The following is a 26,722-nucleotide window of genomic DNA, read 5'->3' on the forward strand; positions in this document are numbered from 1 at the left end:
GATAGAAGGTTCTCTTTTGGCCCGTCCTCCAGCATCTTTCCAGTTCCACACCCTCCCTGATATTTTCTGTCATACGCATTTGTTTTCTGACCCTCTGGTAAGATAGTGGGGGGTTTCGTTTTGGTTGGTTGTTCATGGCGCTTCACATTAATGTTACACTCTTTCAGGTTACCTCAGCTGATGTGGTTTTGTTTTAAGAGTATTGACACTTTCACAGTCTTTGTGAAGTACTGGGATGTCATTTAGAACACAACAGGTTTTCAATTGCTTGGACTTTTCTCTTTGATTTTTTCACTTTTTACTTGCTTCTTTCCACCCAGCTCTCCCCTCCCCACCTTGTTGGTCTTGCTTACGCATGGTTTTCACTATTCTTGTTCCTATTTACTGCCTTCTCTCTCTACTTCTCAGCTTCATTGTCACCTGTGTCCATATTCAAACTTCCTGAGAGACGATTGGGGCCAATTGGTTGGTCACTATCCAGAACAGAGCTTCTGATTGGGTTGAGTCCTCCAGAGGATGGAGACAAACAGTTGCTTTTGCCTCTACGGCCCTTAACTTACCCAGGCTCGTATGGCCAGGTCACAGGTCCGTATGGTACAAAGCATGGTGACCTGTGACAAGAAACATTTTGACCCCATTTTTCAGAAAGCTATAAGTATATAGATAGCAATCGAGTGTAATTGATGCATCTCCAGTACTAACTTATAACAATTACAATCATCTGTTAATTGTGGCGCCTCCCTTAAATCAAAGCAATTTTTCCAACACCTGATTTTTATTCACATAAGTTATCCATATATTTAGAAGTAAAAAGGTGTCAATTTTTAGCAAACAGACTGACAAAGCAAAATGATAGCTTTTCATTCTTCTCGGAATAGCTACTAGGGCTTTATTTTAGCGTTCAAGGCTTTTTGATATGGCTACTTTGAAAATGCGCAAACTAAAACAAAACACAGAGAGCGTAAGTAAGGCAAATCTTAAGCTTTTTTTTAATCACCAGTTAATGTGTAAGATGGGCATTCTCTCATAAAACGTCTCTCTATACCTGAACTGTTCTTGGCCCCTGAATGCCAGGCTCTAAGATTGGGGCTGAGCTCTGGGGTCCTGGAAGAGTAGGAGGTGGAGGGATGTGGAGATAGTGGTAAGAAGAACAAACCGCTTAGATCCAGGCATCGTGGGTTTACCACACTCATCCATCTTGGAAAGGGCCATCCATCATGCCGGGTAAGGTCCCTGCCTGTTCTCGAGGAGCCACTCGTATCGTCTACCTCACACTCTGATTCCTCCAAGTTATAATCACTGAACTCGTTTACTTTCAATTAGCAAGTATGTCCACTGAGGAATATAATTTAATGTTTTTTCATTTGAAAATCTAGTGATTAATGATCTGCTGCTTGTTGACTTTCTGAGTAAATATCCTCTTCTCCCCACAATTACAGTAAAATATTGTGATTGTAAAGATGGGAAGAGGAAGTTATTTATCTTACAATAAAATTCTCTGAATTCTCACCTCTAGAATGTACAGTAAACCATTTGACTCACTTTCTAACAGTCCTTCAGTCTTCAGTAGTAAATATGTATGATAGTTAATATCATTAGTATCTTTCTTTTTTTTTTTGAGGAAGATTAGCCCTGAGCTAACATCTGCCACCACTCCTCCTCTTTTTGTTGAGGAAGACTGGCTCTGAGCTAATAGCCATACCCATCATCCTCTACTTTATATGTGGGACGCCTGCCACAGCATGGCTTGATAAGCGGTGCATAGGTCAGTGCCTGGGATCCAAACTGGTGAACCCCAGGCCCCCGAAGCAGAGTGCACAAACTTAACTGCTGTACCACCAAGCTAGCCCCTCATTAGAATCTTTTAAGGTGATGATTTTTCTGGGACAGATAATATACCTTTTAAAGGCTACTCCAATTCTAACAGATTTTGAAAATATTTTTATTGATGTATCAAATTATAAAATACTCGTTACAGCGATTAGTAAAGAGAGTAAAAGTTCTCTGTAATAAATGGAGGGAATAAAGATGGAATAAGAGTCCAGATGTTTGCTGAGCAGTTTATCTACTGATTAAAAAAGAATGATTTACATTTTGACAGAGAGGCTCTTAAAAGCTGAATTAACAGAGCTAATAAAAATGGTTTGTTCAGAATGTGCTGCTTCATTAATTTGAAAAGATCTGTCAACAACAACATAAAGACAGTTGCTGAGTTAGGTCATGAAAATAAGAAACTCCAAAATGTAATTGTTCTGTATTCCTCCTTCAGTGTTTTATACAGTGTTTGTTTTGAGAATGTAATAATATGAAATATGTTTACGAAGTGATGAAAATACGTAGTTTGTTCTGTTACCTTTTTTTTTTTTTTTTTGCTGAGGAAGATTTGCCCTGAGCTAACATCTGTTGCCAATCTTCCTCTTTTTTTTTTTTTTTGACTTGAGGAAGATTAGCCCTGAGCTAACATCTGTGCCAATCTTCCTCTATCTTGTATGTGGGTCACCACCACAGCATGGCCACCAATGAGTGGTAGAGGTCCACGCTGGGGATCTGAACCCACAAACCTGGGCCACCGAAGCAGAACACACCAAACTGAACTACTACGCCATGGGACTGGCCCCTGAGTATTTTTTTATATTAAGATTCATCTAAGTTGAATAGGAGGGGATCATAGTGTTTAAAAAGTGCATCTCTGATGATCCATTCATCGACTTATTTGACAAGTATTCATCTCATGCCTCTGAAATTCCACATGTTCCATGTGATGTTAGTGTAGCAATGAGAAGGCAGGCACTGGCCTTGCTTTCAAAGAGCTAATCTTTAAGAATGAAGAAATTTATTATGAGCCAGATAAGCATTGGAAAGTTAGCAACAGGATACTTAAGATCACCATTAGTGTTGACGGTGGCCTAAATCCCTAGAATTCTTTCTCTTTGCTTTAGTCCTGTCAACAACTTCTTGACATATCTATTGAAACAAAGTGGTGACACCTCAGGATGGCTTTCTGTGACTCTGTCCCTCGATATTTGGTTGGTTCATCCTGGTTACTTCCTTTGTGCGTTGATCCCATCCAGTGGTCCTGTGGCATCTACCGATGCTCGTGTGGGACCTTGTCTGGAAAGGAGCAGGTCTGTGTCCTGAAATCCCACACTGCAGAAGGCCCACAGTTCTTCCTCTTGCCGACCACCTCAGTCCCAATTTCAGCATCTGCCAGTAGACAAGATTCTTGTCTTGATGTTTCAACTTGATGTTGGCTCCCTCTCAACTCAGTCTAAGCAAATCAGCCCTTCACGTGACTTTGCTGTAAAGATTTCTGGCCACCTTAGGTTTAAGTTATTTCTAGTCTGAGGACTGCTGGGGGAGCTCTGGTTGATCTCCTTGGAACACATACCACATCCATCTCTCCTGAAGCTTTGGTAACAGATACCAGGAAACATTTGTGAAGAAAGGCTGGGACTCAGGGAGCCACTTTCTAGCAGCCAACTTTCTGTCAGCATCCTTCAGTCCTTGACCCACCCTTACCCGTTACTGTTTCCCGTAGAACCTCTTCAGAACTCACCTTCAGAAACCACCAGGGAAACTAGGAGACAAACTGTTATGAACAATTAAAAAAATTTTTTTAATTCTTGAAAATTTCTTTCAACATAACGTTTTCTTAATCTAGCAATCTTCAAACCAAACCATTCTAATTCTAAAATTAGTCTAATTCACCTGTGAAAATTCCAACAGTTTCATCTTTATTTGCTATATACATGAAAGGCATTTCGTGTTACTTAGAAATATTTGCATATGTTAATTAGCTCACTTTTTAAAAAATTTTTAAGCAACAACTTAAATCCCATGAAGTAAAAACACTTTCTCGTCCTGAATATAATCATATTTTTAGATAAATTAAAGTCAAGTCAGATTAGAAATTTTAAGCCAAAATCAAAAGATTACACGAGAATGACAGGGATCCTAGGAAGAGGCCAAGGAGGACTATGTAATTAAGTGATCCTGTCCAAGAGTTGTTCTTAGTTCTCACTGCATATCAGATTCATCTGTCAAGTCTTTGATTGATTGATTGGTTGGTTGATTGATTGATTGATTTTTAGGTATGCTTTTGGTGAGGAAGATGGGCCCTGGCTAACATCTGTTGCCAATCTTCCTCTTTTATTTTATTTTTTCTTTTTCTTCCCAAAGCCCCAGTCCATAGTTGTATATCCTAGTTGTAGGTCATTCTAGTTCTTTTATGTGGGATGCCACCACAGCATGGCTTGATGAGCAGTGTGTAGATCAGCGCCCAGGATCCAAATGGGTGAACCCCAGGCCGCCAAAGCAAAGTATGTGAACTTAGCCACTTGGCCATGGGGCCGGTCCCCAAGTCTTTGTTTTGAACACCCTCACCCTTTCCCTGCTCCTAGAGACTCTCATGCTCCTAGAGACTCTCATGCAGTAAATGTGAATTTACTAGAAAGGGCATCTTTACTTTTTCACATGGGCATCTTTACTTTTATAAAATTCTGTATGTGTACGTCAGTTCACTGGAGCTGAGAACCACTGTTCCAGGGGTTGCTGTAACATTGGCAGCATTTTTCTTAGGATATGTAAGCCCTTTTGTTGATTTTTTTTAAGTCCTTTAGTTTCAATTATTTTCTATTTAATGTTATTTTTGTTTTTCTCAAGTAAATCACTAATCAGCACTTGGTAAATATTTCTTCATTGGGAGAAGTCCCCTAAAAGTTATATTTTAAGTTAATGTATTTACATTTTTCTTGCCAACCCTAACATAGCATTAGAAAGGGCCATGTTAGCTTTTAATCTACTGACTTTACTTGTTTTGTGCCTTACCTAAGCAATAACTTTAAGTATATTTTATAAGCTGTACATTTAAATGGTACAGATATTTGGGGCAGAGTGTTCAGAACTCAAAGGTGAAGGTAGGTTCCTTATCCTCAGAGAGGGCAAGTACAGAAAGAATGACCTATAGTTCTCTACTGGGGAACTGAGAGCAAGGAAAGAGAGGAGAAAGTCCGGAACAATCTCAGAAAGAAAATTGAGGGAGAAAAGAAGGGAACCTGGAGAAGTCTGTGATTGGTTATGAGAGAGGGAACAAAAAAGTGCCACCTGTTACCTCACTTCTGTCCTTTGCCCCCACCTCAGACCCTGGACATGTATAGACATGCATACCCACTGAGGAGAGGCAGGAGCGATAAAAGGGAGCCTGGGTTACATCTAGCCCCCACACTCACGGTGCCCAAGGCCCCCGCCATGGTTGCCATCTCTCATGCTTGTAGCCAGTGGGTTAGAAGGAAATGCCTGTGTGCATGGTGACCTCCAAGCCCTCAGGCAGATCTCTGCTCCTCCATGCTATTTGTTCTTCAGAGTAAATAACCTCCTAACTCACTTCTCCATCTTTGCTTAATAGAGATAGTTTGGGTCACATCATTAAACGTTTTCAGATAATATTAGTGATGGCACTACTGTTGGCTTTCCACTTGTTTTATGGTTAAAGAGAAGTCCTTATATAGCTTCTAAATATTATATAAGAGAATTGATTAAAATACTCTGGAGTTGAAAACAGATTCAAAACAAAACTTAAAAGAGCTAGCTTGATTTGGTTTATTTCATTTAAGGCTCACTGACTGCCCTGTACCCAAACATGCTTTGCTATCCAATAGGTCAATTTTTCTCAAATACTTGACTTATTTTATTCTTTAATAAACAAAATCTGAAGCTTCCCTATAGGTTATTTGAAATTCAAAATAAGTGGGATCCCATGAGCGAACAGAAAGCAGTGAACACAATGTTGGTTTGTTTTCAACTCCCCCCCGACACCCCTTTCTACCTCTACCTGCACCCCTGTGCTTTGAAAGGTTCTGAGCCACTCTGGGCATCATCCTGTTTGACTAGCCCTGCCACCTGCTCCACTGTGCCCCCTGCACAGTCGATGACTTCTCCCGCCCGCAGCTCCCTTTGGTTCAGTGCTGTGAGGCAGTTTCTGCCAAGTCAGCTTTGCTGATTTGAGTGACAGGGCCTTCTTTGTCAGGCACAGCAAAGATCTCTCATTTGCACCAGAGGCATGAGAAGGCCACAAGGGAGCCAGCTGCACTTCTATCTGTATGAGTCTCCTATTGCTGCCGTAACAAGGCGCCACAAGCTTAAAACAACACAAATTTATTATCTTGTAGTTCTGGAGGTCAGAAGTCCAAAATGGATCTCACTGAGCCAAAATCAGTGAGTCAACAGGCTGCATTCCTTTGTGGAGGCTCAAGAAGAGAATTCATTTCCTTGCCTTTTCCAGTTTCTGGAGGCTGCCCACATTCCTTGGCTTATGGCCCACTTCCATCTTCAAAGCCAAATTAAACACATAGCTCCTATCTGAGCTTCCATTGTCACATCTCCTCCTCTGCCTATCCTGCCTCCGTCTTTCACTTGTAAGGACCCTTGTGATTATATTGGGCCCACCTGAACAATTCAGGATAATTACCTTATCTTAAAATCCATAGTTAATTAAATCTGCAAAGTCCCTTTTGCCCTGTAAGGTAACACATTCTCAGGTCCTAGGGATTAGGAGGTGAACATCTTCAGGGGGCCATTATTCTGCCCATCACACTATGGAATGACCTATGTCCAACAGAACATGTTGCCACTCTCGGATACCTTCCTGATTTGGGCCCTCTACATACTCACCCACCTCACCCCCCTTTCTTCCTACTTCCTGACACCACCCCTCCTTTCCATAAAGCTACTCTGATTTCTTCTTCGTTACCTTCCACTTGTGCCTTTGTGCACACAGTTCTTAAATAACCTACATCTTCCTCCCTAATGCTAAGTTTCTATTACTTGTTTCAGACCTACCTCAAAAACCTCATCACCCCCGCATTAGGTGCATCCCTCACAGATAGTCTTTTCTACAGCGGGGCAAGTGTTCATTCCCTTTTAGACAGCTCTAAGATGTTATGTATGTATATAATTTATTAAGACTTCTCCTAAAAAGCTTTTTATGACTTCCTTACATGAAGTTAATTAGTGCCACCTCTGTGATTCCAAAGCCTCTGTTGTAGCACTTTCCAGATTTTAATATAATTATTGGTTTATAGATATTTCTTGCCAAATAGTCTTTGAATTTCTTAGGAACAGAGTTGTCTTTTTGTCTTTATATCCAGAGCACTTAGCACAAGTAGATGCTTAATAAATGCTTATTGACTAAATGAATGAAAGAATGAACATGCAGTTAAACCTTGCTCGTATGTTACTAAGCTGGATTTAGCAAAAAATCCTAAGTTTGGCTATCCAGTTATCAAAGGCACAATAGACTTCATTTTAAACCAGTCTCATAACAAAGATTCCAAACATGATATTTTAAGAAAGTTGTAGTATAAATATTATTTTTTCCATCCCTGCACCAGGAAGGTACAGTTTCCAAAAAACACGTAAGTCTTGATCTTAACATTGACTTATATAGTATAATTTGGCAACTTCTTAAATGATAATATATTACAGAAAAGCTCGTGCATATCTCTTCATTCCTTAATGAGAAATTTTAAGTGATGTTTGAACCTCTTGATTAAGCTCACTTAGCCACAGTTTTTGTCACCAGCATGGGAGAATGGCATTTTGGGATAACTGTTGCTGCTGTTAAGGTGGGAATTCTAGGTCTGATGGTTAGTAGTGAAGCACAACGTTCAAGGTCAAGGGAAGTTAGGATAATTGACCTAGAGTAAAAGGGCTGGAGGAATGAGCCTCTAAAATAAGTGTTCAAAAGCAAGGCTGGGAGGTAGTGGAAAGAAAAGAAAACAAAAGGAGTCAAACCCAAGATGAGTAGGTAAAGATGAAGGTTAGTTGAGGAGCTCAGTGGAGTAAATCTCAAGGATTATTAACTAAATCATTAAAATCCGTGGTCTCCAGAACAGTTGTAACCCAAGGTCAAAGTCAGGGATATGTACTGATTTCCGGTGGGAGAAGAACCTGTCTTCCCAAGAACTTCACCAAGGTTAACAGAAATACTCAGCCCATGTTTGGGTGGCCTGTTGAGAAGAGCGGCAATAAGCAATTCTGTTTTCATGACCATAAACACAAAGATAGTATTCCAGCCTCACTTCTGGGAAACAGATTGGCCTACCAGCTGAAAAAAGGAGAATGTTATCAGGGAGGACCCATAAGGTATTCATCCATGAGAAAAATGTTTGCCTCCATAACTGAACTGCGTGATACTACACTCGTGACTGAAGTAACACTGCACAGGTTATACCTGGACATTGCTTCACGTTGTAGTCATATTTAATTGTACATTTAAATTGGCTGGGCTCAGGGCCACCATTCATGGGATAAGGAAGAAAGTGCAACTTCCGAAGATGAGAAACAGGCTATAAACCTAGGGGTGTGGACCTTTTTACCTCCAGGCGGTGTCAGCAGGAAGTTGACCATGGAGAGCAGTGCCAGCCACACAGCTGAAGGAAGATTGTGTTTTTGGGAAACCCTGTTTCATCACAGGAACAAATATTCTTTTTAGTGGATGGTTAGTAAAGGAGCCTATTGCTTAAAGCCCAGCTTGAATTTTAATGTGTGAATGTTGAAATCAGTCAGTCTTTACTCATTTTTTTTATGAGTGTACTAACATACAGGATATGCACTTGTCAGTCAGTTACATACGCCCTTTGCGTGAGGTGTAGGGTACTTGGCCTGACCTTGTGAGTTATAAACCTGATGTTATGATTAAGCTAAACTGTGGACCTCCTCTAGTGGGCTGTATGTGGGTGCCTATGTTGCTTGTAAATTATGTTTATAGTTAAAAAGTGTGGCACTGATAATAAGATTTGGATTTCTAGGAAACTAAATATAGGTGTTAGTATGTAGATAGGCTCTAATCTTTTACAACACTAATGACTTCCAGAAGGAATTTTGTGTAGAATTCACCTATCTATAAAGCATAGGGGAAAAACTGCAGTTTTCCAGCTAAAGGGAGTGGCCAGTTCTCAGCTCTAGCCATTTGTTGCCATGGGAGAAAAGGGGCAGATATTGACAGATTTTAAGTTTCTTTTTGATATCAGAGATGCAAATTTTGGGGGCTGGCCCCATGGCTGAGTGGTTAAGTTTGAGTGCTCCGCTTTGGTGGCCCAGGGTTTCTCGGTTCGGATCCTGGGCGCAGACATGGCACCGCTCATCAGGCCATGCTGAGGCGGCGTCCCACATGCCACAACTACGAGGACCCACAACTAAAATATACAACTACGTACTGGGGGGATTTGGGGAGAAAAAGCCATTTAAAAAAAAAGAAGAAGATTGGCAACAGTTGTTAGCTCAGGTGCCAATCTTTAAAAGAAAAAAAGAAATACAAATTTTTGTGTGAGATATGCCAAATTCCGAAAGATGAAAATGAAGTTTTTAAATTACACTTAGCTCACTTTCCAGTTTATGACTTCTGCTATCAAGGAAACTAACTTTAGGAGTGTAATGAATTAGCATGCTTCTTATTTCAATTCTCATTTGATTGGTTTTTATAGAGTCTAGGAATTTAATTATCTTTCTAGCTTACTGTTCTTGTTTTTATCAACTTCCATAATGTAGACCAGTGGTTCTCAATCAGGGGCCATTATACCTCCAGCAGGGACATTTGTCCAAGTCCCGAAATATTTTTGTTGTCACAACTTGGGGTTGGGGATGCTGCTGGCATCTAGGAAATAGAGGGCCAGGGATGCTGCTAAACATTGTACATTGCACAGGACAGAACGTGACAACAAAGAATTATCTGACCCAACATGTCAGTGGTGATGAGGTTGAGAAATCCTGGTGTAGACCGTGTTTTGATCTCTGTCTATCCCTCCCCCTTCTTTTCTTCCTATCTTTCTTTTAAAGAACCTTTCCCCAGGTTCTCTCTGTTTCCCCCTCTTTCTGTAATCTCATTCAGAGCCTTTAGGTTGGTAGTTCTCAACTTCAAAATGCAGAAAAGCATCACGTGGGAGTTTGTTAAAAATGAAGACTCTCAGCCCCCACTTATGGATATTCTTAGATGTTGATGTGGGGGTCACCCAAGATTCTACATCTTGAAAAAGCCCCCAGGTGATTCTAAAGAAGAGCATGCATCGGCCACAGTCAGAGAAGTGGTAGGATAATCTTTGTTTTTGTAATCTCTGGCACTATGCTTTTCTTCATTTTTTTTTTTAGATCCTTTCTTAATTGAATTTCTCGGTTATATCCTGTTACTTTTATTAAGCCCTCAAAATATACATAACTTTTAATAATTATACATTGGGAGATAAGCAAATTAAAATATATTTTATGGACAAGAATTGAAATTATATATGATCATATTTGGTCCATCTAAGTCATCCAAGTGGCTGAATAGTATATCTTACAGGGTTCCTTCTCAAAATTTCTAGTCTGTTTTCCCCATTTTTTGTAATATACCATATGTCTTCCCCATAAGAAGCTAGTTGATAGTGGTCCCCTAAAAATGTAAGATACAAGATTAAAAATTTGTTTTTTAAACATATGAACCAAGTCAAAAAGTGAAAAAGCATGGACTATAACAACTGAAAATGTTGAAAATAATCCATGTTACTGATTTCTTAACCAAACTGATGCATACAAAATGTTACAAAAGATTGACTCCTGGAGATATTAGTTTATGCCGTGTACTTGTTCCATGAAGGCAAAATGGTGAGGGTAGTTGTAGGCACCTCAGAGCTAGTCCTCCAAATGCTGCTTGGCACTTAGGAAAGCTGCATGTTGATGCCACTGTAGGTACCTGCCTTCAGGGGCTTCAACTCATGTCTGATATTCTGTGTGTTATAATGTATTGAACTCCAATCATGGGGCTTTGATAGTTAGGTCTATAGCAGTTATTCAGTGACTTCTTAAAATTTAAAGTTAGAATGATACATGGCAATTATTGGGCCATTTGTCAAGGCATATCCTTTGGTATGTCATTACCAAAATGTAGATGTCCTTCTACACAGGTAGGACAACTCAGTTATACAAACACCGTTGGTCTGCTAACTAGCTCGCTGCTAAGAATCATGGGTAGCTTTGTTATCCAGCTTTGATTTCTTCTCATGATAATCCTGAAGAAACTTTTTTTTTTTGAGGAAGATTAGCCCTGAGCTAACTGCTGCCAATCCTCCTCTTTTTTGCTGAGGAACACTGGCCCTGAGCTAACTTCTGTGCCCATCTTCCTGTAGTTTCTATGTGCGATGCCTGCCACATCATGGCGTGCCAAGCGGTGCCATGTCCACACCTGGGATCCGAACTGGTGAACCCCGGGCCACCAAAGCGTAACATGCGCACTTAACCGCTGCGCCGCCAGGCTGGCCCCTGAAGAAACTACTTTTGAGGAAGCTGGCATTCTATTTGGATGGCTTTGTGTTTACGCCAAATTAAACAGATATTAAAGTGGTTGTTGGATGGCCTGGGGAGAGGTCTTTAGCCTCTCCTCATAATTTTAGTCAAGTGCCTTCCAACCTGCTATGAATAAATATAAATAAATGTCTCCCTGAACAAATAGGTTTTTACAAGTTTCTCTAAGCCCCTCGTATATTAAAATTTTGATGCTGACACTGCTAACAGGCCACTGAACTTGAAATGATGAGGCTGAGTGTATCTGCCACCTCTACCAGCTGGAATCTTGGGCAAGTCAATTCATCTTTCTGGAACTTTATTTCCTCTGATTTAAAATGAGGAAATTGAACTGGCTGTTTTGTGATGTCCCTTCTGGTTCTAGAAGGCTGTGATTCTATTGGGGGCTCACAATTTAGGTATCAAAATGTTGAATTGATGATGGTCATTTGGGGAAGGAGACGATCACAGCTTTCTCTGCGCCTCCACCTCTCCCCAAAGATGTGTCAGAGTCAAGGACAAAAACATTTCCCATCATTCCACCCACGAAAAGGAACCTGTGCTGACGGGACTAATTCAGTGATACTAATTGGGCCCGAAGATTAGGCATGTAGTGTGCCTCTTTCCTGGATTCTGTCTCTTAGAGTATGATTCTTCTATGAAGGTAAAGAGGTTCGTCTCTCTTTAGACTCTGTCAAGGTAAGAAGTGGCAGGGCTGCCTGCACGCTACTACTGTGCCTGGCTTGCTGCTGCTTGCAGACCACCTGACCTGCCTTTGTTATCAGACTGTGGCTGGGTTGAGCCTTGGCTAAAGTTGTTTGCTAGACAGACTAGCCTAGTTCACTGGGGTTTGGGTGAAACCTACCATCCTCTCTCTCTATTTTCCTTAGAAGCTTTGTTAGAGAATGGTGGCTATAGCCATCGCATTAATAAATCTAACCAGTTGTAGAAGGTCAGCAAAGCATTCATTCATTCGTTTATTTGCACTTTCTTTCCTTTTCTTCAATAAGCACTTATTTAACACCTACTGCGTGCCATGCAATAAAATCCTTAGATAAGTTCTAAACATGAGAATCCAGAAATCAAACAAATGAATATAGACTATATCGTTATGTTGGGCATGATGTCATGATCTTTAGTCTCTATGCTCATATCTGTAAAGGGAGAATTTTTGAATCTGAAAGAAAAGTTCTAATCCTAGCTGTGGGTCCAAAGAAAATACCGTTAAAGGATAGAAATTCTCTAAAGGAAAGGTTATAGGCTTGTATCATCTCAATTCAATTATGAGGAAGTTAAAAATTACTGTGGAGGTTAAAAATTGTGTTTTATGTGGTATGTGACTTAGAACCACATCGTCCATTTGAAAATCATAGCATGAAATTGACCTTAACCCAAGTGAACGGTGAAGAACTGACTCCTAGTGAAGACCTGTGCTCTAGGGTGACAGCGATGGGCCACCCTGCAACGTGGAAGAAGTTCATTCTAACACTAGCAAAGCCAGCAGTGAAATCCATCATTCAAGGCACTGCTCATTCTTCGGAGCCACACATGGGAGTGTTAAAATCACAACACGCTAGCAGACTTTGTTTTAAATGAAGGGAAACCTGTCTTTGGAACATAAACAAAATACTAATAGGAAAATGGCAAGCAATTTGTGAGAAGAAACAAATAACTGTTTTTGTTTAATCTCCTTATTGTAAATGTGATATTACTTTAGAAATTACTAACAGTGACTTAAATGTGAATTGTGGCCCCAAAGAAAACTTTCAGAAATGGCCCAGTTATCCTTCCTGAACTACTTAAATAGTCTCCAGAAGACTTCCTTGGGGCCACTCGTCTTCACAGCTTTGATGGAGAAGGGCTGACTTGTTTCCATCTAAGTCTATGGTTCAGTCTTATGTATGAAAGAAAAATATGGAGTTTAAGGAATCACTGAGAATAAAAAGGCATTTAACGTTTACTTCTCCTAAAAGTTTCTTTTTAATGAGTTAACATCATATTTATTAAGAACTTTCTTAAATTCTCTCTCGGACCTTTTTTTTTAATATAGCTAAATGATAGAAATTTGAAGAATACTTTTGAAACCTAAGTGGAAAGCATCTTCTTTTAAAGACGGGTTTGTTCAGTCTGCTGTGCTGAACTACGTTTTGAGAGAGTCACCGAAGCTCTGGAATTTACACTGTGGCAGACTACCAAAAGAAATCTTCTAAACAGAGCGGAGAGGTCAGGCCTGCATGTCTGCCCCTGCCCTGGCATGGCTCTGCTCACCACCAAGCAGCCAGAAGGCTCCTCCTCAGCAGTGACCGGAGACCTGCCAACACAAGACATCATCAGAGTGCCTCAAGATGTTTCAATCCTAATCCTGTGTGCAAAGAAAAGCTGGAATGAAAACACAAGAAGCAAATGCAAGAGACTCGCTTATTGAAAAAAGACCATTTGGTTTGGCTCAGCTTTATCTGGGAGTTTCCAGACCAATTCAGCCTGCATCCTGAAGAGATCCCAGCCTAGAAAAATAATTTTTTTTCAAGTACATGCATCATTGGCTACTATTAATTCTTAATTTAGACTCATTCTGATAATGTCAGTGAAATAAAATGTGGAATGCTGTTTATTTAAAATGCATAAAAGCTATAAACATTGACATTTGTTTTCTCTTTCCTCAGGCCTATTTAATATCCCCCCAAACTTGAGTGGCATCCTGTTAATGTTAACTCATTAACATGTACTTATTATTTTCATCTTTTTTTATATTAGTGTTAGCTTCTAACATGAAGACTTTTTTAAAAATTCAGGTTGGCTTCTTTGTCTTGCATTTGTAAAATGTTCTTAATTTTACTAGAGTGATAGTACTCAGAAATACAGAATATTTTCTACGTTATACCAGTTGTGAAAAATATTTTTGTTTGTGTCAGTTAATAAGATTATTATTTTATGTTTGGTTATCTGCCTCACCAGTTCTTTGTCTCACTAAGCAATTTTAATAATTTTTAATTATTCAGTTACTATCTCAACATGGTAGTCTCAACTAAAACTTAGTCAGTTTACTTTTCATATAAATAATGTAAGGCATTACTTATAATTTGATTAAAATTAAGATGATTTTATATCAAATATGCTGTTAAGTAATAGTCCTTGAAAAAATAATTAAAACTGTAATGATGTGTCTCTAATTATTTTATAGAAAAAATATTGAGCTGAAAAGGATGAAATATTCTGAAAAAAATTGATTTTGGAGATAAAACTTTTACTAGTCTGTATAAAACTTTTACTAGTGTGTATATTTTTCCATTCCACTCCATAGATTTTATTTCTTAGGTACATTAATCATAAAAAAAATCCTGAGATTGAATCCTAGTTGCTTTAGAGTTCTTGGATACTTACAAGTTGTCAGGTCACTGGGTACCATTAAAGGGACCAAGATGAGGAAACCATTGCAGTAAAGTAGAAACAAATGCTAAGAGGGAAAAACAGAATAATTGAAACACACCTAAAAAGTGATGTGCAAACAAAAGTTCCTGCATTATATTTTAAATGTTCTTTGAGAGCTTATTTAAGGACTCTCCTGCTGAAAATTTTATAAAGAAAAATGCTACTACCGAGAGTAAATGGCTTCCTAATGTCTCTGTTGGGTCAACTCTTATTTGTTTATATGGTATTGCTTATGATAGATCCTGCTTAGCAGACTTGCCAGTGTGAGGAGGATTGCACGGGACCCTTCCTGTGGGTTTCTGCCCGGTGTGTGTTCTAGCATCTGACTAGTTCTTTTTGGCCTGAGCCTATGGAGGATCACGCTAGGTCTTGGGGAGGCCCAGTAAATTAATCTGGGTGCTGTAGTCTGTTTCTGGGTCACTGCCTTTTGCCTCTTTCTCATACCTTCTTTACCCTTTGACCTTGTTAGAACAGTAATGTTTCTTCATAAAACATTCTTAATGAGACTATTTACCTTGCATACCCAATGAGATCAGGCTTCATGTCATAAATTCTCTGCTCAAACATATGCCAAGAAGGCAGCCTTTGCAGCTGTTAAAGAATTAACTTTTTAACTGAGGGAGGGACCTTTTGCTGGGCGGCCACAGCTATCATAGTGCTGTTTTCTTAATTATATTATAAAACTAGATGGAGGTTGTTTCTTTTTTTTTGCTTATTTGTTTGTTTTGTTTGGCATACGCACATATATCAATCTTCAGCATAGCATAGTTATTCCCAAAGAATAAGAATTACAAAGCAGATAGATAATCTGTATTTTCTAAAGAATGCTCATTTGGTTTTAAAAATATATTTGTTTGGGGACTGGCCCAGTGGTGCCCCAGTTAAGTTCGCACATTCCACTTTGGTGGCTCAGGGTTCACCAGTTCACATCCCGGGTGCGGACCTATATACCGCTTGTCAAGCCGTGCTGTGGTAGGTGTCCCATATATAAAGTAGAGGAAGATGGGCACGGATGTATATATATATATTTGTTTGAAGAACTCGACTATCAATTGCAATGAAACTTAGAAACTTTATTTTTAATCAGAAGTAGTGAGTTCTTCTCTTAAATTCTATTTTTTATACAGACTGACTGGTTTGATTTCTGCCTCCTTTGGTTTCTCCTCCCATCAGAATTAAGGTGTCAAAACAAGGAGCAAAAGCAAAAAGCCTGAGTTATCTGCTACAGCAACAGCCCCCAAGCGTGTAGAAGTTGCCTGCTCTGCCTGGGCAATTAGGAGAGAAAACACCGTGTGTATTGGTACAGGCTGTTATATGCCCCCTATTAAAATGACTAATCTCTTCAATATAGACAATCCAATGGTAGGTAACCTTGCTGATAATTTAGAAAAGTCATTTGAGCTCTAGGTCCTTTTCACACCCCTTTGACCTCCTGATTTTATGTCATCTGCAAATGTAATGGGGTTTCTCTATTCTGATTTTCCATGTCATTACAATAAATTACCTTCTGACTCTACCACAATAACTGTCAGACCACCCCTGTGACCCTGTCCAAGCCACTTTACCACTTTAGCACAATGGTGCTAACAATAGTGTCTACTTCACAGGGCACTTATGAGGATTAAACGGGATTTTTTTTTAAAAGATGCTCTCCTAGTACATGACATGCAGATTCTCAATTAATGATAGCTCTTTACTATTACTACTTTCCCCCTTAATAAAATTATATAATCTCAGGATCAAGAGAAACCAAAAAGTGTGTGCCTGCTGGAGGATAGTATAGAAGTGAGCATAGAGGCCTTCATGAATTTTTTTTCCTACGGTGCTGGACGTTCCTCTGAGCCTGCATTCTGAGCTGACAGTATTTGCCCTTTGAGCATATTTTGGAAAGATATTTCCAAAATTATCTCTTACCACACTTACACGTGTAAGGGATTTATTCCTGTTTTTCAGACAAACATGAACCACAGAGAAGTTCCTTTCAGACAAATCTAAGTCTGGAATGTACGTTGGAGGTCTTATTTACTTCCATCGTAGGGCCACGGGATCTTGATAACTCATGTAATCACTTTCTTCTCCCTTAGGGCAGAACTGCATTCAGGCAAGCAAGGTACCTGTCTACCTATTACTTCAGAGTTTTTAGAAAGGAATATTACATGTTCTTGCTAGCAACGCATTCCAGGCTTTCTCCAGAGCACATTCCAGAACATTTGGAGGAAATTCTCCTAATGTCTATTCTAAATCCCTTCTTCTGCCCTTTAAACCCTTTATATCTTATCTTGACCTCAATGGAAATAGAAAATAGGTGCTCACCGTGATTTGGCAAATGTCTTTTTAAGTTTTTGAAATTGCTATTTGGTTTCTCATATCCCTCACCCTCTACCCTAGAATAAGTCAATCCCGGTCTTTTTCTACCTTTTTTATACTTGGGTTTTTTTTGTCCAAAGCTTTATGGGTGGAGGGTTTGTCATTTTGTTGCTCCCGTCCGATACTTCCTGGAGCTATTTATCACCACAACAATGGCAAGGCCCAGGCGGAAGGTGTTCCATATAATAAATCCTCGGTCCAGCCCACCTGTCTGTGAGGTGGTGGCTGCCACACTCCTCCACCACTGCTTGCAGTTCTTCAAAAGTGGTGCCAGAAGGAGCTTTGGAATTACAGTGTAGGCTGCTCAGTGCAGTGGTAGTCTCTCTTGTTTTAATACAAACCTAGCTAAGGTTTCAGTGGAAGAAAGGCTCTGGAAGATTTCTCCATCACTCAGAGGCTATCACCAAGAGGTCTTTTCTCTGGCATTTCTGTTTCCTTTTCTTCTGAGATTCTTGCTAGGTTTAATGCAGTCCCAGGCTGGGCAGATCTTGGAGACATGCTGCCTCACCTTTAAAAGTGATCCAAGACGGAACCCTCCCCACACACGTCCTCATGTGTACACACATTCCTGAATCTGACTGGTGTGAGAAGGAAAAAATGGAGGAAAAAATGTTGCTAAGTGTTACAGGAGAAAAAAAAGAATATAATTACAGAAAATATAAATGCCGCGTAAACAATCATGTTAATCAAATCTGTCTAGCCCCAGGAGTACCTTGCAGTCAGATGCTGGCTTTGCCTCTTTCTGACTCCCTGTCTCCAGCAGGAAAGGTATCAGAATATGTGATTGGAGGTGTTCTTCCAGAACCTTGTTACTATCTCTGCAAAATCAGTGGACCCCTGTTCTTACTCTCTCAGATTCCCTTGAGTCTCTCTGCTCAGATTGGACTTCTTGTCTGAGGGACTATTCTCATAGAAAGGTCAGTGGTGCTTAACTTTGAGTGGATCCCCACACAGCAAAGTGGCCCAGACAACATGGGCCCTCAGTAAATTCTGAATCACACCAAAAGCAAATCAGGGCATGGTAGGAATTAATACAGAGGGGTACAGGAACATGTGAGCTCCCATAGAAAGATAAAACAGCTTCTCCCTGCTATGGTCTAACTCTCTGAATATGTCATCAGTACCACTGACCCAAAATTTATCATAGCCTGCTTTATAAACCTAGTTACTTTCTTCTCTGTTGATCCATCTTCCCTGAGATTGTAATCTCTTGTCCGGGCTCAGATCTTGCTATTCAATATGGCACTGCTCACAAAACCAGGGCACTTTGTACCCAATGGGTGGATATTAGTTGTTTGCTAAGTAATAGATAAACATTCTACAACAATAACAACAAAATTATATTTGTTATAGTTATAAACATATCTATGGATCTCTTTATATGCACATTAAAATTTAATATATGGAGGTCCACTAGTTTGGAATGTCTTTTATTCCCTAGCTTTATTGAGGTTATGATTGACAAATAAAAAATTTTATATGTTTAAGGTGTACAATGCAGTATTATAAGTATTCCTGGGTAATGATTACTACAATCAAGCAAATTAAGATATCCATCACCTCCCATAGTTAACTGTTTTGTATGTGCGTGTGTGTGATGTGGAATGTCTTTTAAAGTGGCCAAAGGTTGGTTCGAGTATGCCTTAGCATATTTTCTGTGCTAAGAAAATCCATAATGCCTGTTAACTTATTAAATTTTGTCGATTAATTTGAGAATGTTTAGAGACACTTTTAAAAGCACCCTGTTTTCAAGTTCCTTAACCGCTTGAGTATTTATAAACAATTGAAATGCCGCTTCCTTATTATCACTTGAGAAGCTAGTTATTTATTCAGAAAGCAATGTGCCCCTAGATCCTCACCCCAGTTCTGTTAGTGTATATTGCCTTGAGAACCATAGATGCTCTTTTTCCTATTACTACAAATTAGAGAGATTTTGTTGCAAAACCTTTTAAACTTGTAGAAAGATGACGTTCCTTCCTTTGGTTTCATGACACAAAAATACTTGGTTGTCACCCTAACTCTGAGAGTATTCCTCCTCTGGCAGTAGAAAGGCAAAAAGAAGTCATACAAATAAAGATGATGTGGAAAATAGGAAAGTGTGATAAGGGCGAGGGTGGCAAGAGAAATGACCTGTGAAAGAAAGAGGATGGGGGTGCTGTTATTGTCCTGTGGGTTTAAACCAGTAATTACATTTGGCCTGTGAACAGAAAAATACATGTTTTCGTATAACCTCAATATAGCCTCTCTAATATTTACTGCCAAGACCTAAAATTTCAAGACGTATAATGAAGTATTTCTGAAATGACAGAATTCTCACTTTAAATTTTTCCAGTGAAATCTTGTGCAAGAAAAAATTCCATATCAGTCTTTTATTCTACTCCAGAAGAAGAAACAGCTGTTCTGATTACCCATTTCTAAGACTAAAGAATCTTTAATTGAACACACTTGAGAAAGATCACAATGAAAGTACTATGAGAACCTTGTTTATTGGATCATTTTACTGTGGGATGCAAGAATGATATAATTCCTAAACAGCCATCATTCTACCACACCAGTAGTTTGTCAAAAGGTATGTAACAGGTCGTATCAGCTTCAGGAGGTAGAATAAACCAAAAAGGAGTCTTGCCATCCTATGTTTTCAAGGCCTTTGTAAATCTTGAGATCCCACTGGGAATTTTCCACAGTTTTTATAGGGTCCTACCAGATGCTCCCTGCTTACTGTTCTGCACATTGGTCAGAATAGGAAGCAGGGCCTCCCCATTGTACAGCTCCTGGGGGAGCAATTCATGGAGCATCTAGTGAGTTCTGTCTCTTCACAGTGTCAGGAAAAAGTGGCTGCCAAGATGCTGCTAGTAATTAAGAACTTGGCACATGAGGACAGCCAGTAAGCCCATATTAGTTACTACAACATCCAGGTAGAACAGGTGAAACTCCTCTAGGTTTAAGTGGGATTGGGGGACCTTTATAGTCATATTAATGCACCCTACACACAGACACATACACACAGATCTCCCTACTGTTGCTGCCAACTGAGAAAGAAGTGTGGCCCTAGCCACCTGGGAGCGTGAGTTTCTGAGCCCAATGGCCATTAACTCTGTTAATTTAGTAAGGTGATAGGTAGTGATGAGACCCAAAATTTATGTTCACTGATGCTTTGTATAATGGAAACATGCTCATTAAGTATCTTTGGCCAAAGATTTTCCTGTGTAATTAGCAAACATCTTAATTATACACTTGGATTTGAAGCCTTTGCTAATCTTAAAGTATAAAAATAGTACAAATTAGATAAAAAGAAAAGGATTGATTACAAGAGAGACTGCATAGCGTAGAGGTTAAGAGTGTGGGCTCCGAGCTGTGGCTGGATTCAAAGCCTAGCCCCGGTGTTTACTAGCTCTGCAGCCTTGAAGAAGTACTTGATGTCTCTCTGCTTCAGTTTCTTCACCTGTAAAATGGAAATAATAATATTGCCTAATCGTAGGGTCGTGGTGAACATTGGAACGCTTAAAACCTTTAAAAAGTGTTTTGAGCTGTGCTTGGCATGTAAGTGCTCAATAAATTTAGCTTATTGTTATTTTACATATGGCATTTTAAGAGTAATAACTCTACCAATGGTTCATTACACAGTAGAAATTTTGAAAGGGAATAATAATTAACAATTCATGAATTTTATCTTAAAATCTTAGAAACTTCCTTGTATTTTCCACATGGGAGTAAATTGGTATTTCATTAATGGGATGTAATAGTTTATTAAAATTTATTGATTTGAATTTGAAATAAATTTATTCAACAATTATTGAATGCCCATAAGCATCATGGAAAGTGATGTTACAGGAATACATAAGACATTATTAACAACTTTCAGGAGCTTTAATTTGAGCATACAGCATGTATTAGAAGAGCAGTATAAAATTTTCAAGCATTTTAAAAGGCTACTTTCAGTAATATAAGTATAACTAATTATGTAACTATATTCCCCATACTTTTAGAAAAGATGTTGGTTGAATACATTTGTCTGAAGAATCTGCACACTAATAGTATTCATTACCTTGAACTATTTAAGTAAATATAGATTATTACTTAATTCCAAGTGTGTCTCATATATATTCACAAAATCACAGCACAAAGTTAAATGTAACAAATACTAAACATAATGTTGATGATTTGCTCAATAGGTCAATGACCAAAATGACCAGTCTGTGCTACAGGCCACAGTGTTTTGTGTAAGTGCTATAAAAAATATTAAGCATTCTTCTTCATGATATTTCATAGCATTGACCTTAAATCAGCCTTGCGAATAAATACAGCATTATAGACCTAAGGTCTAAAACAAATATGAATTTTATAATTAATTTACAAGCAAATATCGCTTTTAATAAAATTTGAAAATATCACCCTTGGCTATTTCTAGTCAATCAAATTATTGTTATCATCAGATGTAGTCTTAGAAAGGCTGAGGACATTTTAATGAACTGGAACCTTTTTAATATTTGCAAAATTATGGGAAAGAATAGAAGTAACATTGAAATATTGTTTCAGATGTTAGTAATAATTTTCAACATGTTTTTATTTTTCTTATCACTTAGCCCTCTGTGAGATAGGAGTGGGTAGCACTGTTGTGTCTGTTTTTCAGATGAATCACTGGAGGCTTAGAGAAAAGTTTATGTGACACAAAGGCCGCTCCAAGGATCTGATTACCCAAATGACCAATCTGTGCTATTGTGGACTTTCTCAAGCTCTTATTAGAGAGTCATCAATTGACCAAATCGTTATGTTCTTTTCTTCTCCTTCCCTGCTTTTCTAGTTTTGGAGGCGTTTTGCTGATTATTTTTCTTTTGTTCACTCATGTATTCGTCAGAAGCATCTTAGTTACCTACTGTAAGCTCAGCACTACTGGGCAGGACTTTGTTCCAGCTTCCCATTAGCATATATGAATATGATACATCCACTTTTCATTGAAACAATTCTAAAAATCAGATTTTTCTGCCACAAGTCCTTTATTGAAGGAGGCAATCTGTAAAGAAATGAAGTTATTCAAAATGACTGAAATTTTTTAATTGTTTTGCTAATTTTAAACTTCTTAAAGATAGGAATTACGTCCAGTTCATCTTTTAAGCCCAGTTCCAATATTTAATGAATGTGTGGCAGATATATCTCTTGTTGGGTAGCAGCTTTTCTTTTATCTGAATTAGTAAATGTTTCTGTGATGAATGTGGTAAATATTAATGGCCATAATTGTAAACATGAATGGTTATTTTTAAAATCAAATTAATCAGTGTGGCATGGCCCTCTCTATGTTAAATTTGTATTTTATGAGTTCCTCACACACGTTTGAACTAAGTAAAAGATGTCTGGTTTTTCAAGAATTTTCAAATAAATTCTTTAATAAAATTGAAAACCTTACAATTGCAAAGTAAGTTATCACAGCTTTAAGCTCAGTTCTAAACTTTCTTTTCTTTTTATCCATTCATTCATTCATCTATCTTCCCAATTATCTATCCATCTTCCCATCCACCCCACTCACCAGCCATCCAGCCACAAACCCTCCCATTGACCTTCCACCTCCCCATTCTTTCATTTCCCATTATCTATTTTAAGAACTCTTGAGAGAAATGTGAAAGAAAGCAGTTGCTATCAAAGTTAATACTGATTCTTTGGTTTTAATTAAGATGACCACATTATTTATTGTCCAAATTGTGGCACTTTGAGGAGTAAACAGGGCACTATTGGTAATCATGCTGGGAAAACAAGCCTAAACTAGGACTAATCTGGGTGAATCAGAACATATGGTCACTTGTGCATAGGATGTTCTAAAAATCTAAAGTGGGATTCCTACATAGTATGATACTTTTTAGTTCCAGACTATATGATATGTGAATTATCTATTTATATTAAAAACAGAGTGGGACAGATTCTTAAAGATTGTGTATGTGTGTATTGGTGTAACTTACACCTGAATTTCTTTGTAGCATCAATTCCTATACATTTACTAATTAGCTCCCCAGTTTGGAATCATCCAGATAATTAATTTCTTCCCTTTTGTTGCCTTGCTTTGGGGTTGATTGCTCTCCCGTTCATTCAATGGAAACTATAAATAACTTTCTATAGGTGTAGCATTTACCAAGGTGCCATGGGGGCTGTAAAAGAGGAGGAACACCCAGTCTTTGTGTTTGAGCCGTTCACAATATAGCTGGGGACATAGGGCTGGCAGCATTTGTACAAAATGACTACTCTACATACACAAGCGATTGCCCATGGACCACAACAGGAAGAGTAAGTGGTAGAGAAGCATCAAAGAAGAACTATTAAAGAAGCCAAAGAAAGCTAATTAGAGGGAGGAGAGACCACCCTGTGATGGTAAACTCAATGAGGCCATTGTAGCACTGTTGGCAGCTCTTTGGTGGATACTAAGTGGGCATTATTGGCTTATATAAGATATAGTTGAGATATATGTAACTTGTGAGCATGTGAAGTAGTTGATCCTTTCTCTGAACTCTTATCTCTATTTTACATTTACTAGCTGTGTGATCTTGGATGGATATTTAGCCCTCCTGGTCTCAGTTTCTTCATTATAAAATGAGAATCATAATGATACCTACTCATAAAATTGTTAAATCGGTTAATTTATATAAAGCATTTAGGACAGTGCCTGGTATTAGAAAAATATTGAAAAGGTACTGTTCCTGTTAGTATAACAAGTTATCTTAAGAGGAAAAATATGCTTTAGCCAATATAAGTCAATGTTTGATTGTAATTTACCTCATGTATTGTATCCCAAACATAATTTTAATTTGCTTTTATCATTTATAATTTTTTTACAGCTCGAAAGTCAAAGAAGTTGGGAAAGTTAAAAGGGATTCACGATGAACAGTCACAGCAGCAACAGCCCCCACCCCCGCCTCCACCCCCCCAGAGCCCCGAGGAAGGGACAACCTACATCGCTCCTGCGAAAGAGCCCTCAGTCAACACAGCACTGGTTCCTCAGCTCTCCACGATTTCACGAGCACTCACACCTTCCCCTGCTATGGTCCTTGAAAACATTGAACCCGAAATTGTGTATGCAGGCTATGACAACTCAAAACCGGACACAGCCGAAAATCTGCTCTCCACGCTAAACCGCTTAGCAGGCAAACAGATGATTCAAGTCGTGAAGTGGGCAAAGGTAATTCCAGGTAGGATTGCCTCTCCTTTCACAGTCTGCATCTTGATTTAGACAAGTGAGGGCAACAAATTTTGCCATATCCGACAGTGCGATTGGAGTTAGCTTTCTGTTAGATCCTGATGTCAAATTTTTAAGGTGATATCCAGTGAATCAAGTTTGCAGGAAAAATCTGGTTAATGTGCTCATTTCTCCTGAGAAGTTAAGTGTTCTATTATTAATATAATATATACATTTCTTCTGTTGATGATTAAAATGGGATATTTTGTCCCAAAAATATTAGTAAGGTAAAAAACACTCTGTTTGTGAAAGCGCAAACTAAGCCCATTATTAGCAGCTCATACCCAGGGCTAATCTAACCACAGACCAGGTAAACCAAGACCTATTAAGTAAGATGTCTAAGACCCTGAAAGACTCTTCTTTCTGAAAATATCATTTTACCCCCAGCACCCTTTAAATTGTGCTTGAAATTCCTACTTTAGCCATTTTTATGCTATAGGATTTTATTAATAAGGCCCCTATTAAGCTACAGAAACATCACTTAGAATTGCTATCAGATTATCCCTGTTCGTTAACCCAAAACAGTTTCTTAGATTCCCTGTGGTCAACCAGCAGCCATAAGAAGAAAGATTGGGGAAAGCTCTGATGACTGACTGTCCGAAGAGCTTGTCCATGTGAAACTACATACAAACAGAAGAATTCCATGATGCCACGGGGAATGTAGGGGGGAGAAAAGGAACAGAAGAAGGAACAGAAGAAGGGCTTGAGAAGGAAGACTGTGAGAGAGAGAGGACAGGTGCTAAGGATGCTTATTCTGTTTCAGAACTTTGTTGAAGTCAGGTATTATCCTCGACTATAGGAAGCAAGGAATAATCCTTTTTCAGCCACTGCAAACTCAGGAAAAGTAAAATCTTCCACATTAATGCAGATATGCAGGTGTTGACAGTTATTAAGTTACCCTTTATTTTAATGTTATTCCTTGTGAGTAGGATGAAGCAAGCTTCACATGTTAACACAAATTCTTTCAGTCTCACCAAGGGTTTTAGACCGTCATCCACAACGAAGCTCCCTAAACTCCCCAGCTTAATTGCCCTGGCAGTTCACCCTCATTGAGAATTTAGAATGACTCCGAAATGAAATGTTGAAGAGGGCCAGGCCCATGGTGGTTGCTCCATAAATGGCTCTGGAATTGATTTGAGTTATTAGAGAAAGGTGGCTGTTTGGGGTTGACTTAAGAAGCTTCTTCCTGGAATGTACTTAAATGCTAAGTGTATTTCTGTGATTAATTGTTCTGTTCTCCAGGATTTAAAAATTTGCCTCTTGAGGACCAAATTACCCTAATCCAGTATTCTTGGATGTGTCTATCATCATTTGCCTTGAGCTGGAGATCGTACAAACATACGAACAGCCAATTTCTCTATTTTGCGCCAGACCTAGTCTTTAATGAGTAAGTACCTATTAATTAGCCTTCATAAAATAAACTGCAGAGTTATTTGTTATGCTTTTTTTATGATTTCTAAACAGATGTACATTTGTAAAAGGATCCACTGATATTAGCATTTTTTAAGAGTTAAAAATCTATCATTTGAGAACTTAAAAGTTACTTTTTACAAACTGATAATGCACATGTCTGAGCGTATATAAATCAGTATATATAGAGCTCACATAATAGTATGTGGGAATTGTCCCAAAAGAAAGATGATCCAATTGGCTCCAAAAACTTGACTGGTACAAAGCCACAATTAATAGAAAACAGTCTCTTGGTATCTACTCCAGTTGGGAAGACTATCTAATTTCTAGGAAATGTGAATATATAAAGTGCCAGTTTTTGCAGGCATCCATATAATGGTGCTTTTGTTAACAGTATACAGCTGCTCAATGTTGTTTTCATGACAATCATAATTACCCTTCTTTGCAATCATAAAAGAAGCCAAAATGTTATTCTGTAGTACAACATTTTTAGTTTTATGATGCGTTTAAAAAGATTGAAAGAATTAGAATAGATTTTCTTTGGCTGTGAATTCCCTTCCTATGTTAAGTTTACATTTTAATACTGTTTGCATTCCACGTTAGCACATTTCGTTTGTTTATATCCAGTGGTGCTTTGTTGTAATTGTTGGGTCAAGAAATACTTAAAATAAAAAGGAACGTTTGAATTATGATAGTAACCACAGCCACATTCTAGCAGATGGCTCTCTCAAGAGATATGAAAATAGGGTTATTCAGTAGGGAAGGAAGCAGGTGAGAAATAGATTGGTGATAAAAGAAAGAAAAGCAGTACAAAAAATTAAAAGTGGACACAGTGCCAAGATGCCTAAATAGTACCAGCAATAATTTATCTAAGAGTACCAGTTCACCCAAATATGGTGTATTGCAAAGACAATTTAATCTGAAGATTAATTTGGAAACGTCAGTTGTTGGTTCTCGAGGTGACCCTTCTTTTGGCAATTAGTCAGA

General features: G+C 38.6%; 1 protein-coding gene across 7 annotated transcripts in view; it reads left to right on the forward strand.

Moving 5' to 3' along the window:
* Positions 1-26,722, forward strand: part of NR3C2 (nuclear receptor subfamily 3 group C member 2) — a 325,844-nt gene that overhangs the window by 234,926 nt on the left and 64,196 nt on the right. For all 7 annotated transcript variants that reach the window (XM_023636455.2, XM_023636454.2, XM_070261544.1 and 4 more), the window contains exons 5-6: positions 23,928-24,278; positions 25,568-25,712. In XM_023636455.2, coding sequence (XP_023492223.1) covers positions 23,928-24,278; positions 25,568-25,712 — 496 coding nt within the window. The remainder of the gene's footprint in view (positions 1-23,927; positions 24,279-25,567; positions 25,713-26,722) is intronic.

The sequence above is a fragment of the Equus caballus genome, chromosome 2 (genome assembly GCF_041296265.1).
Source record: "Equus caballus isolate H_3958 breed thoroughbred chromosome 2, TB-T2T, whole genome shotgun sequence".
In the NCBI taxonomy this organism is placed as follows: Eukaryota; Metazoa; Chordata; class Mammalia; order Perissodactyla; family Equidae; genus Equus; species Equus caballus.